Below are 20,355 nucleotides of genomic sequence, written 5' to 3' on the forward strand. Positions count from 1 at the left end.
TTATAACAAAAGTAAGATCATATCAAACAAAATTTGTGACAGGATTGAAAGTGTTTCCAAGTATGATACAGCGTGTTATCACAGGTGGAGAGCCATCAATAGATTCAGATATAACTTCAGATATTACCTAATGAACTGTTTCAGTTCCTTTTCTGTTCACTTTTACATAAATAGTATTATTAGAATTTTTGCAGATGATACTCTCATCTACAGAAAAATACTATCTGAACAAAGCTACATAAATGTCCAGTCATATCTGATAAGATTTCAAAATGGTACAAAAATTGGCAACTTGCTTTAAATGTTCATAAATACAAAATTGTACACCTATTTGCACATAAAAGCAGTGAGTAGCAATTTGAAATAGGTGATTCAGACAGATTCCTGAGTGTAACAACTTGGTAGGATATGAAATGGAATGTTCATATGGGCTGAACAGTTGGTAAAGCAGGTGACAGATTTCATTTCATTGGTTAATACAGTTAAAATTCAACTGATCTGCAAAAGAGACTGCTTATGAAACACTCATGTGTCTAATCATAGTGTGACAACTCCTTCCATTGCCTCCACTTGTGGTGGCAGTAGATGACAGGCTTTGCAGACCAAAAACCAGCAATCAGCAAAGTGCCTGCCATCCAAGGCACCACGCATCCTCCGAACACCCTTGCTGGTTACTTCCACCGGATGTAGAGCTAGACGTCCATGCTTTCTGGACCCCATGCAGCTCAAATCATCACTTGAGCAGTCTCTTCTTCCATTTCGATGAGGCAACATCTCCCAGCCATGCTCTCGGCAGCTCATACCATGTAACATCACATGGCTCATATCGTCATGTGCCACACTTCACTGGAGTATGCACAATCAACAGGATTCTTATCCTATGTACAGTGACAGTGTTTTGTCATGGTTCGCTTAACAAGAGATGTGCTACTGCATTTTCCGTGCCACTTTCCCAAGTCACACTCCCTTGAGGTGCTTCCATTGACTGTGGTTGTACAAAGTCTGATGCTGGACGCTGGGTTTGCTCCCCCAGTATCAGCACCTGGACTACTGCATGAAAAGTGGTGTAAATAATGCAATGAAGTGCAGTGTGCACCAAGAGTACCAGGGGGGTTTATTACCATTCCATCCCCATCCATTTTGGCACCACTTTACTGCCAAATGTGCCACTGAAGTGGGTTTTCCCATGCCACCAGATGATGCTGTTCAAAGGCTGTAAGCCATTCATAGTCTGGCCTGTCCAGAGACTCCACCACAAGCGAAGGCCCTCCTTGATTGAGAGGTACTAACTCGTTAAATTTTACTGTAGTTGTTGGCTCTTAGCAATAATATCTCCGAACCAGCTTGCATGACTCTCCAGCACACCTCATTATTTACTGTTAACTTATTTTAATTTGTGCATGGTTATAGGCATGTATACCCCTTAGAAACATAGAAGGGAACCTAAAACATTGTTACAGTAGAACTCTGCTCAAGTTTGTGTGACCTTTACCAGATTGGTCTAACAGAAGATATTGAACTTATACAAAGAAGGACAGCTTGAGGGGTCACAGGTTTGCTTGGCTTATGGGAATGCATTACAGAAATGCTGAAAAATATGAATTGACAGACTCCTGAGAACAGCTGGCAACTATCCTACAAAAGCCTACTTACAGTGTTTCAAGGATCATTATTAAGTGCAGACTTTAGGCATGTGCTTCGGCCCCACACATATTACTCTCATAGGGACTGCAAAGACAAAATTAGACTAATTAGCCCACAGTTCCCACAGGGACATTTTAACAGTCATTCTTCCCACACTCCAATAAGTGAAGGGAATGGGAAGAAAATCTTATAGTTTGTACGGGGGAAACATCCAATGCTGTCCTACCCAAGAGCCACCCCACCCATTCCACCACCTACCCAACCTACACAACATCCTAGTCCTTGCCTACATTACTCCCACTCCAAACTCCACATCACAGGGATCATATCCCTGAGGAAGACCCAGATGCAAGACATGTCCAGTCGACCCACCCAGCACCTAATACTCCAGTCCTGTCACAGGCTTAGCCTACCTCATCAGAGGCTGGGCCACCTGTGAAAGCAGCCATGTTACATCACATATCAATGTTTCTTCAGTCACTGCACAGCTTTTTATGTCAGTATGACAACCAACCAACTGTCCACTAGATTGAATGGCCACTGCCAAACTGTGGCCAAGAATGAAATAGACCACCCGGTGATACAACATGCACCTGAGCCCAACATATTCTATTTCAGCAGCTGCTTCATCACCTGGGCCATTTGGATTCTTCCCTCCACCAACAGCTTTTTTGATTGATGCATCAGAGAGCTATCCTAGCAACACATCCTTCATTCCTGGAACCATCCTGGCCTCAGTCTCCATTGACTCTCCTCAAGCCCTCCACCCAACAGCTTCCCCTCCCTCTGTGCTATCATTTCACCTCTCCATGTCATCTTCAACATATGAAACTCCTCACAGACTCCCATACATCACATGCTTAGCCCAGGCACCCACAACTCCTCCCCCCACATCCATAGCCATCAAACCAGGTGTCTGCCTCCAAGCCACTAGCTACCCACCCCAATGTCAGTACTTACCCCCCCCCCCCCCCCCCCTTGTGACTCTCTCCCTCTATCCACCCCACCCAATACAATCCCAACTCAATCCTGCACTCCTGGCACTGTTCATCCAATTGGCATTATGTAAGGGCATAGGCAGGTGTGTGCATGTGTGTTATTGTGTGTTTTGTGTGTGTATTTGTACTTTAGCTTGAGAAAGTGTTTACTCCAAAAGCTAGCAGATTTTCTGTCTTTTTGTGTATGCCTATCCATGACTCAATGCTTCCACTCCTAAAGTATTCAAATTGTTCCAGAACTTTCTTTCTACAACCATTTCTGTTTTTTTTTCTTTACAGGTGCTGCCCTAGTTTGTCCTGAGTTCAGGCATTTAATGTCAGGAATTCACTATGCAGATTCTTTCAACTTCAACCCACATAAATGGATGCTTACTAACTTTGACTGTTCTGCTATGTGGTATGTACTAATATATGAAAAAGAAAATCACAAAGTAGCAACAGTAATTTGTGTAGTGAAAGCTGAGCACTGAAACAAAATTATTTTGAGTTTATCTTTTCAGCCTCATGTAAATTTTTTACGAAACTAAATGTTCTCAGATGTAAGTCTATTGAAAATATTTTAGATTTTATGTTGGATTCTTGCTTGTTTCTGATAGTCTAAGTGCACAGATATGCTCATTTTCACCATCATCATCATCATCACCACCACCGTCACCACCACCTTTCCTCACCTCCTGTATGTGCATCCTTCACTATGCTTTGTCCAGCCACAGTTCCCATCCAATATCATATGATATCGAACAATGGAAAATACAGGATGGAATGTAACAATATTTGAAAAGGAAAGTTGGCACTCACCATATAGCAGAGATGCTGAGTGACAGATAGGCATAACAAACACATCTCACACCAAATATGTGAGTTACATTTGCATGTGCGTGTGTGTGTGTGTGTGTGTGTGTTTGTGTGTGTGTGTGTGTGAGAGAGAGAGAGAGAGAGAGAGAGAGAGAGAGAGAGAGAGAGAGAGAGAGAGAGAGAAAGTGTCTGTGAATATTTTATGCTAGTTGCATTTCTATTTTTGAAGTAACTGAAGATCTACTTCTCCCTTTCTTCTGAAAATCTTCCATTATAGCTGTTTCCAAAAAATTTTTGATCAAAGTAAACTGCAGATGGGGGTCACATGACAAGCCATGTTCTGCTAATGACCCTGTCACTATAACTGTCTTATTTCAGCAGGATTCCTTACAACCCTTGCTGGTTTCTTTTATATTCATTTTTGCTTCATTTACTTTTGGCTTTGCAAATGAAAATGAGGAACTATATTTTTGTTGCCTGGAGACAATTCTTCACAAGTCCAATGACTGTCATAGCCTCCATTCATTCATTCAGTCACTCACTCCATAGATTCCACCAAGAAGAAGTTCAGGGACGTGGAATGAGTCAATGTATACATTAAAGAAGAGCAAGCAAATCATAGAAATGTAATCTGCTCACTGTGTTAACAATAAACTTTCACTATCGTACTTACTGCTATCTGTGTTTTTGCAAGCTAAATTTAACCTATTAAATTACAGACAATCTGCTGTTTTCTCAGTTATGTTGCATAGTTGCTCTTCAATTGACAGTTTAATATTTGCAGTGATATTTTCAAAGTAGATAGGTATCTTCATTTGCAAATATAGAGACCTGTTCACTATAAACTGCTAATTGTCATGAAGCTTTACAATAAATTTTGCTGTTTCACAGCTAGCTATTACAATTTTCAGTCACTGAATCTACAGCCCTATGTAAATTTATTGGCATTTGACAGCAAGCTGGCTGGACTGCTCCCACCAGCATCACACTGATAGGAGCCTGGTGGCATCAGCTCCCACAGTGTGGGCACTCAGTGCCCAAGCATTGAGTCTGGCCCTAATTAAAATTAAGAAGAGATTTGTGACATAATTCCAAATACTATAAAGGTCTACACCTTATGTGAATTCCTCAGTACTTCCTTATTTTTTAAGCGAGGTAGAGACGTCAAACTTCATACTTTTCACAAGTGAAATATTGACAAAATTGCAATAACACCATTTTCCAAAGCTTATACCCAACAAATACAATACAACAGGTAAGCTTAGAAAGATCAATTTCAGAGTCAGATATTTTGGTTATCAACAAAAAGAACCACAGTTTAATAGTTTCAAAATGTGTTATGATAAGTTTGAAACTATTTCTCAGACAAGGAAATTTCATCCTTTTCCATATTTAAAATTAAGAATAGATTTTTGACATGCCTGGAGACACTATAGAGATCCACAATGCACACATTTTAGAATTTTTACATGATTACTTTTGAGTCTTTAAAGTGATTTCCTATCGACATGGAGAGCAGAGCAGTTTATTAGCTGCCTACTGTGTAATACTTATCATGTGTCACAACTTCAGATGCTAAACATTACTTGCTAGCTGACTTAAATGAGTCTATTAACATTCAGACAAATTGTTATAAGGTGTCGATAATGAGGTATGATTTTAACTTTGTTTTGGATTGGAGTCCTTGTCCCTTGTTTTATTTTATGTAGGAACTTATTGAAACATTTGAACTGGAGTACATAACACCATTCCGAATCCTAAACAAAGAGGAGGCAAAGTCTATCCAAAAATCACTTTTGTTTCTTGTGTTGAGATTGCCTGGATCACAATCAAACTGAAATCTATTTTTATTGTGAGCAACAAAACTATTAAGGAAAAATGCATTGAGAAATGAATAAGAATTCCAAGATCCTAAGAAAGACCTCCAATTCATCAGTCAATGTAAGTACAAAATGTTGAATAGGCTAGTATTGGAAACCTGTGAACAAGCTTCATTCTAAAGTATTTCATGTACTACACAATAGAATTTGGAAGACTTTTGTATTCCATTGGCTGCCTATTGGTATAGGGTCTCATCCAAAGATACAACACTATCTAAATGCTGTATGTTGTTCACAATCTTGATCTCTTCATTTTTGGATATTAAATGGTCAGTTGGAAAATTTCTGTTTAACAAAAAACCTAATGTATTGGTTTTGCTGATTTGAGAACTACACTGTCTGACAAAAAAGTGGGCCACCGCTTGGAAGGGGAGGAGGAAACAAAATGAAAATTCACAGGTTGAGAGGATATGTGATATTATTTCAGTGATTACACAATCAAGTCAAATTTACAAAGAACTTAGCAGTATGGGCCCAAGCATCAGTATGATGTTGCACTCGCTCTTGCCTGAATGCATACGTACTGATTTGTTCCAAAATGATCTCATAAAGCATTGTATTCTTTTCTAAGGCAAACTGGCCTATAGCTTTTGTAACTACTCATGGATGTACTGGATACTGACACTGGGATGGAGCTGATATCCAAGCTGATCCCATACATGTTCAGCCTCATTTTTTAAATAAGCTGGTTCACAAATTTTGTAAGCCGTTTACCAAGGTCTTAATCACACCTCTTTTTTGTCTGGTGTTGTGGTTAGAATATTTAGGAAGGTAACGGTCAGTATGTGTGGCTTTCCTATGGTTCAACAGCCAGTCCCCTCACTTGATAACAGACATGACCAAAAAAATTCAGTTTGTCATTATTCCCCGTCTACATAGTAAATTGGATTTTTGAATTAATAGTGTTAATATGTATCAGGCAGACATTCAACTCTTCTGCACTTGTGTGTCATACCATGAAAGTATCATCAACATAGCAGTAGTATTTTACATAATAGAAGCATTTTACATAGTAGTAGTATTTTACTGGCAGTCTGGCAGTGTTCACAAGTCTCCACAAACAAACTGGTCACAGCCAGACTAAGAGAACTACCCATAACTATCCTGTCAGTCTGTTGATAAAAATCATTATTGTATTGAAAACAGCTTGTGGTGAGGCAGTGTCTGAATAACTCCACTATATTTGCTGGAAAAATACCCAATTTGCATAATACAGCATCATTCATTGCAATCATGGTAAAATGTTGAGCAATTATGGTGTAGAAACTATCTTCAGACCCATCAGGAAGATAAAAGAATGTTTAAGATCAGATATATGACATCCTTTGACTACACTGAGTGTATATGAAATTCCTTGTAGTTGTGGACTGGTTTATATTTGTACCATGAAAAGGACTTAACACCCATCTGGTTTAACACAGGAAGAATTGCCACATGGGACATATTGATAAATTGGCCATAGCAGAATTTGTTTGCCAAGAGTGTGATCATGAAATAAAATTCAGTAAGATGAGTGTCATATCAAACATTGCATTACCATGCACACATGTGCAGAGAGGAGACTGAGATTCATAAACACCAGAAGAAATTTAATAGAAAAGAGGATGTTGAATTAGATAAAATTTGGATGTCAATATTGCATCAAAAAAATGACAATAGACTATTTTCTGTTGAGAATGTTAGCATTATCAGGGATAATCTCATAGCTGTCATCATGTGATGGACTGTGGTGCCCTCTACACTGTCTACATATTCGGCACTTCCTCGAGTTCTAGTTGCTGTTCACTGCTTTACCTCTGAAGATGTCTTCCACAGTCAGAGATGAAGCACTGGGGGAAAGTTTTGTGCATTGAACATGGCTTATCAGCCCAGAAGTTTTAAGTGAAGTCTTAGTGTAGTACTGCTCCAGTCACAATCTGCACCAGTATTAACTGGTGCAGACAGGACAGGGTAGGCACGAAACATTGTCTCTTTGAGGCTGGCTTATTAATTGGATGAAAGTGTTGCTCATTTCTGGCCTCTATTCTAATAACTATGCTCTTGGTATTCTTACCAGCAAGCATGTCCATTAATAGTGTGTGAGTGGCAGCTGTTACCAGCAAATGACAGTGGTAACAGTTTATCGTCTAAGTAGCTTACAGTCCATTGGCTTTGGCAGACTACAAAATGTGGCTATCTTTTCAGGCAAAGGTCAGATCCCATCAACATAGGAGACTTTATGGCCTAGGAAAGTTATCTTGCTTTAATGCATGATGCACTTATCTTCTTTTAATACCATTTGTAGCAAGCTGGGTATACTGGGAGATTAGTGGTTGGTGGTGACAGGCCATGGGGCCCAGGACAAACACTGTTAACAGTTACAAAGAGCTTTTATTGATGTCTGTATGTGATATAGTGTGGCAGGCATGCCTCTCCCCATGGCCCCTGGCTAGTACTGTTGAACAGGCAGTGGCTTCCGCCTATAGCTGCTGAGCTGGCATCCTGCGTTGCCTTTGGAGACCACAGATGTTGACGTTAGTGACACTATGTACTGGGCTGCAATGGTGTGCCCCTCGGGTAACAGCCCCTCTGCTTTGCGCGTGGTGGAGGAAATCACATGAACGAGTTAGTGCTGGTGTCACTTGCAGCACAGTCTTGAACCCATGGCTGCAACTGACAGTGCCCTGTCCTCTTGGTGCCCAGTGCAGCTCTGATGTTGTGGCTGTACTGCTGGCTTCAGGTGACAACAAATGATTCCTGCCTCAAAGTCTAGATGTGCTTATATGCCTCCAGTACCCATTTGTTTTGCTAAAACCTTGTGTCTAGTTGTGTTGCCATAATTAAGAGACTTGCCCTAGTGTGGTGACACTAACCCGCTTGCAACACAATTTACCGCTGAGCTCAGCTGTCTTTGCTTTGCATGTCTGTTACTGTGACCCACATGCCCCCACACTGGCAGCTGCCAACCCACAACTGTTAATGGCAGCTTCCACTGTGCTTCTTCTTACTTCTGCTGAAGGCTTGGTAATTTTTTGTCTAAAGACTGGGCAGCAGGCTTACACTTCACCCCTTCATGGAGGACAGCCACTCCCTTGGGTCTTACCCCAGCGCAGTTCTCTATAGTAATTACTTCTACTCTTAATCCATAAAACTAAATGGGCTACTCTTAATTTACTACACAAATTACTGTATTAATCCCTGGCTCTGTGCATTTATTGTTCATCTCTCCCTTGAGGTATCAAGTCTATGGGACCCCTGGATCAGGCCTCCACAAGGCTTTCCATTTCATATACATAAGAGCTAGGCAGAGCAAAATCAGGCCCACCATAGCACTAGGAAGTACAACACTTAGGGTCATGCACACCTACCATTCCAATACTGTTCCAAATGGTACAATAATTGCTCTGCAGTTATCGTCCCCTGACGGGCTATGTCATCCAGCTTAATAAATGGTACATGCTAGGTCCCCAGATGTAATTAAGAAAAGTAACATTTTTGATTGGACAACATCTCTAAAGGTTGGTCTGACCAATACAGCTGTGGCTGTGTCACATTTAGTAAACTCACTCTTGTCATAGTAGCTAGTAAATGAAACAATGTCATGCCCCCATGGGTTTCCTTTGCTCATACAAAATAGCAACCACCACTACATCATTGTACAGTGAGTATATCTAATGTAAACCTGCCTTCTGAAAATATGGTTCCAGTTTGAGCACATCCTTTTGTCAAAAATGTCCTCTCATTTACTCATGCAGGGCTGCATGGTCCATGTACTCCTGCTCATCACAACCTAATGAGTCAAGCATTTGGTGACTACATATGGTAACCACCCCACTCTAGCATTGCTGGAGCTCATCCTCAGTCACCACCACATGTTGCTCACCATCTTCTCCTATGGTAGCACCCATTCCTCTCCTACTTGCACAAAATTCCCAACTTCCGCTAACTTCACTGGCTAAGTGTGCACTGTGTATCACCTGAAAACTACATCCTTTCCTACTACCAGTACCTTCACTGATACATAATCACATGCTCTCCATTGCTACATTCACTCTAGCACCATGGTAGTAGAAAGACAAGTTTTAGCTGCTCATTTCCATCACTAGCTGTGATTCTGCTGGCAATTCCAATTGCATCTTCCTAAACCCTGTCAAATACTGTTCACATGAAAGCAAAACGGAGCTTAACTGTCCATGTAGTACTTGATGGATAGCTTCCTGCAAACTCATTAACTCCACTCTTGCATCCCAGGTACTATCCCCCAGTGACTGCAATAGCCTCATCTCCATTACTTTTGCATCTAGTACTTGCATTTGAGCTTTTATTGCTTCCAAATCTTGGTTCAGAGCACTAGCTGGCATAATCCACAGACTCCGTAGTCAGTTGCTGGAGCCTGCATGTATTGTTTAACATGCCACTTTCCATGTTCGCAATCTGCATGGAATGTCACCCCAGAGCTATTTTATTTGCCTCCACCAACCCTTCGTGACCTCTGCCATTTTGTTCAACTTACTTGCATCACCTTCGTCTGCTGTCCCGAAGATGGCCTTTAATATACTACCTGAAGCATCTATCCATCCCCTTTTCACTGTCCTGGATTTGTGCAGAACAACTCTGATCACGTCCTGCATCTGCTGCTTTAATTGTACATTTGTCCCAGGAAAATTCCAGTGCTCCTTTGGTGCAGTGCCTGTTGGCATTCTAGTACTTGCACAATCCACCAGACAGTGTTTACCTCTCTCCCCACCTGTACACTACTATCCTCTTCTCCTCCTCACCTCCACTAGATTGCTACTTGCATCCCACATGATGTTGCATTCTGGCCCGATATCCTGGAGTTGGTGGCCATGTGTGTGTGAGGTGTGCTTGCTAGTGTGTGTGTGTGTGTGTGTGTGTGTGTGTGAATGTTGTGTTTGTGTACCTCTTTACTGATGATGTCTGTGTCTGAAAGCTGTATGTGAGGGTCTTTTAATCATGCCTGTCTGCAACTTGATGTGTCTTCTTTATGGTAAGCAGAAATCTAACATTTCCTACATTGTTGATATTCCTGCCTGGATTTTCCATTGTTTTGTATAGTACACATTCCTCTGGTAGGTAAACATTTACAACAGTTTCCCTCAGACAGAATCGAGAATGTCTTTTCATTAAGTTCCACTATACATCATCTAAGGTCAATCGTAGCATGATGTCGAGGCAGAAAGTCTAACCCCATGACCATGATGTAATCCTCATTTATGTGAGACATCGCTTGCACACATTGCTTAAACTTGGTTGCTTCGAAAGAAAAATTCGTCACTATTGGCTCCGATGGCTGTAATATGTTGGTACATGTGTTTGTAGTGCTTCTCCATAACTTTAATAAACACAACAAATACACATAACAGAGAATTTATTCACAGGGTGCATATATGAACAATGAAAAAAAATACCCAGATTTTTCCTGGATTTCTCAGTTAAAAATACTTTTTTTCCTGGGTGAAAATACACTTTTTTCCAATTTTAAGTGACAGTAAAGTTTCCCTCAGAGCTGTAAAACTTATCAATCCTTTGAATGGTTAAGGTTTTGTACACCAGTATAGAACTCACAGGCACTTTAGAAAATGAACACCCCCCTCCAAAAAAAACATGCATCTTGGAAAGATTCGATATGCAGCAACGTATACACTCCATATTTTTGTATCACGAAAGTATATATTCGACTTCCATCAAACAAAGCATGTTAGTTCCTGAAGCATTGAAATAAGATTGTGATGCACTTTTGTAAGCCATGCATAGCTCATCTCGCATGATCTCACCAGCTTCAAAGCATAGGACATGCAACGTATTCAGCCAATAGCAACATCACTGTTAAGAAGCACAAACACCAAATTGTAGAAGTTAATGGTTTAAATTAATATGCATATTGTAGCTACAAGAAGAGCTAAGCTTTCACATATAATGTAAGTCTTTTTGCAAGTGTTACTATTTAAGATAATCATGCAAATGTGCCAGTAAAATTTTAAATAATGACATAAATGTCTGGTATTCTGGGATCGAGATTCTTGTGAGTGGCTGGCCTTCAAAGTGTTAAGCTTTAAATGAGAGTCAAATGCTCTATGATTTAAGGAATTCAAAGGACATTCTCACATGTTATACAAACCATCTTGCGTAAAATGAAATTTACTTTGACAGTAACAATTTTCAATTTGCAATTTGAAATACTTTCCCATGACCTGTTAGAATTCATTTCAGAAACTGCCAGAGAACACCAGAAGAAAGGTGTTACTGCATGTGTGCAACTAAGATGACACAGGAAGCCTGTATTTTCACACATATATAGTATTAAGAGATCTTTCATAGCATTAGGAGATCTTTCATAGCATTAAGAGATCTTACATTACATCATAAACAAAACAGGACATTAGATGGTACTCTGAGAACATAGGAATTTCGTAAATCATACTAAAACACATAATTCATTTTGAAGTGCACATTCGTATGTCCAGATTCAGAAAGCTGTAGGCCACAACCTGATATTATGCTTTACAGTGTGCTTTTTGGGGTACAAATTTTCTTAGAGTACCAATTCCGTATTATCTCTTGTTTGGTTCTTTATTATGGCATAATGCCTACACGCCGCATGATGAAAATGTGCATTTGAAATTCAGCAAATAGTTGAAACTATCCAATGGTGGGGAATGAAACACTTCATTTCAAATAAATTAACTGCCTCTGTGGGAAAGATTAATAAAAGGCAAATTTCTTTAGCAAATCGAGAAAAATAACTTTGTTGTTCTGCAAGGTGATTAATGCTTGACTGGAAGAAATGTAAAAATAAAATAAAGTCAGATAACTGAAACTAATAACATATTTTAGCATTCCATATTTTAATTCATTTGATTTTATTTTTAATTCAGTTGATTCAGACTGCTCTGCACATTTGTGAATCTGACAGCTTGGGTGCGCCATAAAAAAATTTCTGGGTAAGATCTGGCTGCTTGTTGCTACTGCTGATACAGTTAACAGCCACACTCCAAGTAGCAGGAGAAGGTACTGCTCAGACACAACTCAACTGCATATGTGCATGAACCCACTGGCAACTGTTGAAATGAACCTAACGTGAACAGTTGTGACGTCACACTCATCAGAGAAGCAATTTGTTGTTATGAAGAATTGCATAGTCTTCATCATAAAGCCTTTGACACACAGTATTGTTCTGTAGTGGTGGGATACAGTAAAATTCTTTGTCGGAGTAGCAGTTCTTACCAGTCAAATTTACAAAAATTTAACTGAAAACTAAAACAATGAAAAATTCCTGAAATTCTAAAAAATTCCCATATTTTTCCCAGTTTTCTCCCTGATGGAAAAGTTCCTGGTTTTGTCCCAAATATTCCAGTTGTCCCAGGGTGTACACATCCTGATTCATGAATAACATATTCTCCTTCACTATCTACAACAGTCTGCCAACACTGGGGTAACTTTTCAATTCCACGGCTGAAGTAATCATGTGATTTTGAGGAAAAGAACTAATCAAGAATGCCTTTTCAACTGGAAAGGAAGTTCCTTGAAGGCTGTTCAATAGAGCAAAAAAGGTGAACAAGGTGGCTGCAGAATGGTGTCCCAGCCCAACTCCTTTATAGTTTTTTCTGTCCGTCTAGCAGAATGCAGTCAGGCATTATTGTGGAGTGGCATGACTTCATGCAGTCTTCCTGATTGTTGTTCTTGGATTGCACCAGTAAGATGTCTCAGTTGTTGTCAAATAAATGTCAAGAGTGGTGGTTACACCTTGGGGAAGCAATTCATAGTACACCACACTGTTGCAGCTTCACCAGATGCATGACATTATCTTTTGTGGATGCATACAGATCTTTGTACAGAGAGTTGCTGCTTTGTTTGGGCTCAACCATTCCTTTAATTTCCCCATTTCTCATCATCATTAATGATACAAGAAAGGAATGGTCAGTGTTGTTCAAGAGGCCATTGATGAAGAGCAAGCAGAGATGAACATATGGCTACCGGCTGATTTTTGTGATTTTGGCTTAGTGCATGTGGTATGCATACACTCAATTTTTGAACCTTCCCCATTGCTTGAAAATGTTGCATGATACATATCACAGTTCAACACATCTACCTGTTCTTGAGTACAGTGACATGGATCATTGAGGATTAATGCTTTTCAACAATCTTCATCAAACCCCAAAGGTCTTCCTGAATATGGAGCAAACATTCAGACAGGCTGAAAGGTGTAATCACTGCTCTCTTTGCCATGTCAGTACATGCCACTGGGATCTAGTTGTAAGCTTTTTAATAATCCAACACAGAAAACTTTTGTGCCTGCCATAGCATAGGTGAAACAAAACGATTGTATGGCATTGATGACCAGGGGTCCCCACCTGGGGACGTTTGGCCACCAAGTTGCAAGTCTTTTCAGCTGATGCCATATTGGGTGACTTGCATGTTGATGAAGAAACAATGATGAGGACAACACAACATCCAGTCCTCAAGTGGAGAAAATCTCCACCTGATAGGTAATCGAACCCGCCTCTGGTGAATGGCAGTCAGGCTCACTGATCACTCAATTAAGGAAGTGGACAGAGCATAGGTAAATTCTTGGATATTAGGTATTGAGTACTTATCTGGGACTCTTTGTGTGTTCAGTCTAGGGTAATCAGGGCAGATGTGCTGTCTGCCATCCTTTTTGCACATCAGATGTAATCAGGATGCCCATGGACTGTCTGACCTTTGTATAACACAAGCATGGAAAGTCCCTTCAAATATAATCGTAGTCTATTCTGTGGAAACATGATGAAATTGGTGGATCTGGAATAATGTGTCTATAACCCATGGTATTGTGCTTAACGCTGCTTGGCTGCACCGACCCTTACGTCTTGGACTGTTTACTCACATTACTGATTACCCTTATTATGTTTTCCACATAAAAGCTCCCTGAATTCCCTATAGTCTCTCACTTTGTGTTCTGCTTATAATGCATGTATTTGTTAAGTCTACTGTCAGTTCAAAGTGTGATAGGAAATCAGCACCTAATATCAGTTGCATAATGTCTGCCACCATGAAACTCCAAATATTGAGTAGAAAAACCAATTTCTACCATCAGCTCTTTGCACCTGTACATGCTGATGCTAGAGTTGTTCACAGCTAGGAACTGTAAGGGCTCATGCATCATCGTCTTAACTGAAACCAATGATGAAAAGGGGTGCTGACCTCTGAGCTGAAATCTCAGCCTAAAAACCCTAAGCCTGAAATCTTGTTGACCACATGCAGCCAATATGATGCTGTGACTTGTTGGAATAGCAGTAAGCATGCCACCATAGGCCTTACCTTCACCATGTGTCCATCTGCACGCAGCTGTGATATGGCTCTTCTTACGTCAGTGGCACCATTTGTGAGTGCTGCAATCTGTGGTGTCTAATTTGGACTGTCCTTGTCATTTGGGCACCTCCACAGTGTTGTGCACTTTGTAGCTCACAGGCCAAACTGTCTGTGGAACCAGTAGAAGTTATTGGCACTGGCTAGACCTTGACTGATGTCTAATGGCTGTACGTTGGATGTATGCCATGACCACATCCTCTCATCAAAGTCCCATAATTGCATGGCAATCTTTCCAGCCATGGTCTATATCTCTCAGAGTTCATCAGCAGTGTTCAGTGACTGTTGATAAGATGTAGCAGCACAGTTTGTCATTGGATCCTCCAAGAACTCCAGTGCATGTTTGTCACTTTCTGTTATCACACTTGTAGTTGTTGCTGCAACGGATGCCACAGTAGTCGACTCCATTGTGGCACATGCTCTATCAGATACTTGCAGTAGCTGCTCCAACAGTTGTCCCTCATTGTTGTTGTTTTAGTCTTCAGTCCAGAGACTGGTTTGATGCAGCTCTCCATGTTACTCAATCCTGTGCAAGCCTCTTCATCTCTGAATAGCTACTGCAGCTTACATCCTTTGAATCCCCTTAGTGTATTCATCTCTTGGTCTTCTTCTATAATTTTTACCCTCTTCACTTTTCTGCAATACTAACTTAGCAATTTCTTGATGCCTCAGAATGTGTCCTACCAATTGATCCCTTCTGTTAGTTAAGTTGTCCCATAAATTTATCTTCTCCCCAATTCTATTTAGTACCTCCTCATTAGTTACATGATCTACCCATCTAATCTTCAGCATTCTGCTGTGGCACCACATTTCAAAAGCTTCTATTCTCTTCTTATCAAAACTATTTATTGTCCATGTTTCACTTCCATACATGGCTACACTCCATACAAATACTTTCAGAAAAGACTTTTCTGACACTTAAATCTACACTCAGAGCTAACAAATTTTTCCTCTTCAGAAACACTTTTCTTGCCATTGCCAGTCTACATTTTGTATCCTCTCTGCTCCAACCATCATCAGTTGTTTGCACCCCAAATAGCAAAACTCATCTACTACCAGTACTTTAAGTGTCTTGTTTCATAATATAACTCCCTTAGCATCCCCTGATTTTATTCAACTATATTTCATTGTTCTTATTTTTCTTTTGTTGATGTTCATCTTATGGTTTCCTTTCAAGACACTGTCCATTCCATTCAGCTGCTTTTCCAGGTCCTTTGCTGTCTCTGACAGAATTACAATGTCATTGGCAAGCCTCAGAGTTTTTTATTTCTTCTCCATGGGTTTTAATTCCTACTCTAAATTTTTCTTCTGTCTCCTCAACTGCTTGCTCAATACACACATTGAATAACATCAAGGGTAGGCTACAACCCGGTCTCACTCTGTTCCCAACCATTGCTTCCCTTTCATGCCCCTCAATTCTTATAATTGCCATCTGGTTTCTGTACAAATTGTAACTAGCCTTTTACTCCTTGTATTTTACTCCTGCTACCTTCAGAATTTCAAAGAAAGTATTCCAGAAAACATTGTCAAAAGCTTTCTCTAAGTCTAAAAATGCTATAAGCATAGGTTTGCCTTTTCTTAACCTATCTTCTAGGATAAGTCATAGGATCAGAATTGCCTCACATATTCCACCATGTCTATGGAATCCAAACTGATCTTCCCCAAGGTCAGCTTCTACCAGTTTTTCCATTCATCTGTAAAGAATTCATGTTAGTATTTTGCAACTGTGACTTATTAAACAGATAGTTAGATAATTTTCATACCTGTCAACATCTGCTTTTTTTGGATTGGAGTTATTATATTCTTCTTGAAGTCTGATGGTATTTTGCCTGTCTCAACATCTTCCTCATCAGATGGAAGAATTTTGTCATGGTTGGCTTTCCCAAGGCTATGAGTAGTTCAAATGGAATGTTGTCTACTCCCAGGGCCTTGTTTCGGCTTAGATCTTTCAGTGCTCTGTCATATTCTTCATGCAGTATCATATCTCCAATGTCATCTTCATCTATGTCCTCTTCCAATTCCATAATATTGTCCTCAATTACATTGCCCTTGCATAGACCCTGTAAATACTCCTTCCACCTTTCTACTTTCCCTTCTTTGCTTAGGACTGGTTTTCCATCTGAGCTCCTGTTATTCATACAGGTGGTTCACTTTTCTCCAAAAGTCTCTTTAATTTTCCTGTAGGCAGTATCTATCCCACCCCTAGTGATATATGCTTTTACATCCTTACATTTGTCCTCTAGCTATCCCTGCTTAACCATCGTCACTCTCTGGTTCTGTACAAGATCACAAACCATATGTCCAGTTGTTTGGGTATGAACAGTGGTACTCGCAATTGTAGATTCAGTTTAGGTATGCACTCATGGCACAACTGCAATTGCTGCAGCTTGTAATCTCGTTGTGTCCATCTTGCTGTCATCCCTCAGTGTCACATGTTCTGAAGCTTCAATCTCTTGTTGCAACTACCAGATTGCATCACAAATGGTTTACAAAAAGCTGTTTGCACCTTCCATTTTCAACAAATGTAATGTGAAAGTTGTAATTTTGAATTAAACCATGCTTGGTTTTAGGGTCAAAAATTATGTAGGTCAGGCATGAAACACACATATATTTCAAAACATTTATTTTTCTCAATCAGAGTCAGAATCAACAGCTCTACATCAGCAAAGAATGAAGGTCTTACTCCAAAATCCACTATGTTTGCAGTGAATAAACAGTGTCCTTCATTGGTCAGTCTCTCATTCCCACAATCTGAAAAGTGATGGCTTTCAGAGATCTGACAAAAGATGTGGGACAACTGGCTAGTGATGAATACAAATATTCTTTTCAGTTTAAGAAAGAGAGCTGAAGATAGAAAATTGATCAGTCAAAATAGAGTCAATAGCTTAACATGAATGACAGCATACAGCCTAATGTTGTAACATTCACCAAATTCAAAATCAGACTGCTATTATTAAATACTCTGAAAGTAACAAACTAAGTGGAAGAGGTGGATGATTTCATGGAATGAAGACAGCTTCTGATTTATGAGCTCTGAAAGTAACAAACTAAGTGGACGAGGTGGTTGACTTCATGGAATGAAGACAGCTTCTGATTTATGAGCTGAATGAAACAAAAACTAGGAATATACATCTCAGATTAGACTATAGATTGTATTTGTCTGGACATGAATTAGATTCAGAGAGTTGAATGAAACTTAACTAAATAAAAATTTAGACAATTACAAATTGTTTGCTTGGTACATTAATTCACATATTGTGTTACATGTTTCCAATCACAAACAGCCATCTTCACAGATGTCGAAAAAATTAAACAATAGTAAAATTGTTCTTGTACTGGGGCAAATGTAAAATGTGAATCAAAAATACACCATACAAGTAGAATGCTGAAAATAGGAAAAGGCCAATTTTGTGAATAACATGGCAGAGCATAAAGACTGTGAAAATCTAATTGTAATGGGTGCTTTTAGTGCACAGGTTTGCTCACAGCAAAAAAGGTATCAACTTATCAAATAGGAAGCAAAAATAAAGAAAGGGAAAATTCACTAGATCTATGTACAAGAAATAAGCCAATAATGAACAAAGTCTATTCTGTGCAAGCCTCTTCATCTTCAAATAACTACTGCAACCAACATACATTTGAACATGCTTACTGTACTCATCTTTTGGTCTCCTTCTACGGTATTTATCACCACCACCCCTCCCCCCTTCACACATCCACTCTCTCTCTCTCTCTCTCTCTCTCTCTCTCTCTCTCTCTCTCTCTCTCTCTCTCTCTCCAATACTAAATTGATGATTGCTTGATGTCTCAGAATCTGTCCTATCAACTGAACCCTTCTTTTAGTAAAGATATGACACGAAGTTTTTTTCTGCTCAGTTCTGTTCAGTACCTCCTCATTAGTTACACAATCTACCAATCCAATCTTCAGCAGTCTTATGTAGTATCAAATTTCAAAAGCATCTATTCTCTTCTTGTCCATGATTCTCTTCCTTACAAACTACACTCCAGACAAATGTCTTCAGAAAAAGACTTCGTTACACTCAAACTTTATTCTTTACTAACAAATTTCTCTTCATTACAAACACTTCTCTTGCTGTTGCCAGTCTATGTTTTATATCCTTTTCACTTTAGCTTTCACCAGTTATTTTACTGCCCAGATAGTAAAACTCATTTACTACTTTTAGTGTCTCATTTCCTAATATAATTCCCTCAGCATCAAGTGATTTAATTTGACTACATCCCATTACTCTTATTTTGCTTTTGTTGATGGTCATGTTAACACTCTTTTAATGATACTGTTTATTCTGTTCAGCTGCTCTTCCAGGTCCTTTGCTGTCTGTGAAAGTATTACAATGTCATTGGCAAACCTCAAAGTTTTTAATTCTTCTCTTTGACCTTTAATTCCTTTTCCAAATTTTTCTTTGATTTCCTTCACTGCATAATCAGTGTACAGATTGAATAACATTGGTGATAGGCTACAACCCTGTCTCACTCCCTTCTCAACTGCTGCTTCTCTTTAATGCTCCTCCACTCTTATAATTGACAACTGGTTGCATAAGTTGTAAATAACATTTTGCTCTCTGTATTTTACCCCTTCTACCTCCAGAATTTCAAAGGGTGTATTCCAGATGACATTGTGAAAATCTTTCTCTAAGTCTGCAAATGCTATAAATGTAGGTTTGCCTTTTCTCAATCTATCTTCCAAGAGAAGTCATTGGATCAGTATTGCATCATGTGTTCCTACATTTTTCTGGGCTGCAAACTAGTCTTCCCTGAGTTCAACTTCTACCAGTTTTCCTTTCTTCTGTATCAGCATTTTGCAACAATGACTTATTAAACTAATAGTTTGGTAATATTCACACCTGAAATTGTATTTATTACATCCTGCATTAATTCTGAGAGTATTCTGTCTGTCTCATACATCTTGCACAACAGGCACAATAGTCTTGTCATGACTGGCTCTCCCAAAGATATTACTAGTTCTGTAGGAATGCCATCTATTCTAGGGACCTTGTTTCAGCTTAGGTCTTTCAGTGCTCTGTCCAGTGCTCTGTCCAACCTCATCCTCATCTACATCCTCTTCACTTTCTATAATATTGCCTTCATTTCCCTTATACAGCCCCTCAATATATACTTCTGCCACCTTTGAGCTTTTGCTCCTTTGTTTAGTACCAGTTTTCCATCTGAGCTCTTGACATTCATAAAGTTGCTTTTCTTTTCTCCAAAGGCCTCTTTAATTTTCCTATAGGCAGTATCTATCTTTCCCCTGGTCACCTTCCAGGAATTCCTACCTTCCGACCCAGCCTCACCATCCTTCCCCAGGTCCCTCCCTAAGAACAACCACCTTTCAGCAAAAGAAAGGATTGCCCTACAAAACCTAAAAATGGATTCTGACCTGATCATCCTCCCAGCAGACAAAGGTTTTACCACTGTTGTGATGAACTGGAGTGACTATCTGGCAGAGGGCCTCTGACAGTTGCCCTGCACCTCCACCAACAAGTTCTGCCAAGGTGAGCCCATCCCAGAAGTCCAACATAACCTCCAGTCCCTTTGCTGAACCTCTCCCTGAATCCATTTTCCTGCTCACACCAACAGCTCGCACACCCACCTTCTGCATGCTCCCCAAAAACCCACAAACCTAACAATAATGAGTGCCCCATTGTGGATGGTTACAGTGTCCCCACCAAAAGAAT

The 20,355-nt window shown here is 39.7% G+C and overlaps 1 protein-coding gene across 1 annotated transcript in view; it reads left to right on the forward strand.

Annotated features, from left to right (window-relative positions):
• LOC124616031 (aromatic-L-amino-acid decarboxylase-like) overlaps positions 1-20,355 on the forward strand; it is a 176,838-nt gene that overhangs the window by 121,126 nt on the left and 35,357 nt on the right. Inside the window, exon 9 of the mRNA XM_047144249.1 lies at positions 2,922-3,039. Within this exon, the coding sequence (XP_047000205.1) occupies positions 2,922-3,039 (118 nt within the window). The remainder of the gene's footprint in view (positions 1-2,921; positions 3,040-20,355) is intronic.

This window comes from Schistocerca americana, chromosome 5 (genome assembly GCF_021461395.2).
Source record: "Schistocerca americana isolate TAMUIC-IGC-003095 chromosome 5, iqSchAmer2.1, whole genome shotgun sequence".
In the NCBI taxonomy this organism is placed as follows: domain Eukaryota; kingdom Metazoa; phylum Arthropoda; class Insecta; order Orthoptera; family Acrididae; genus Schistocerca; species Schistocerca americana.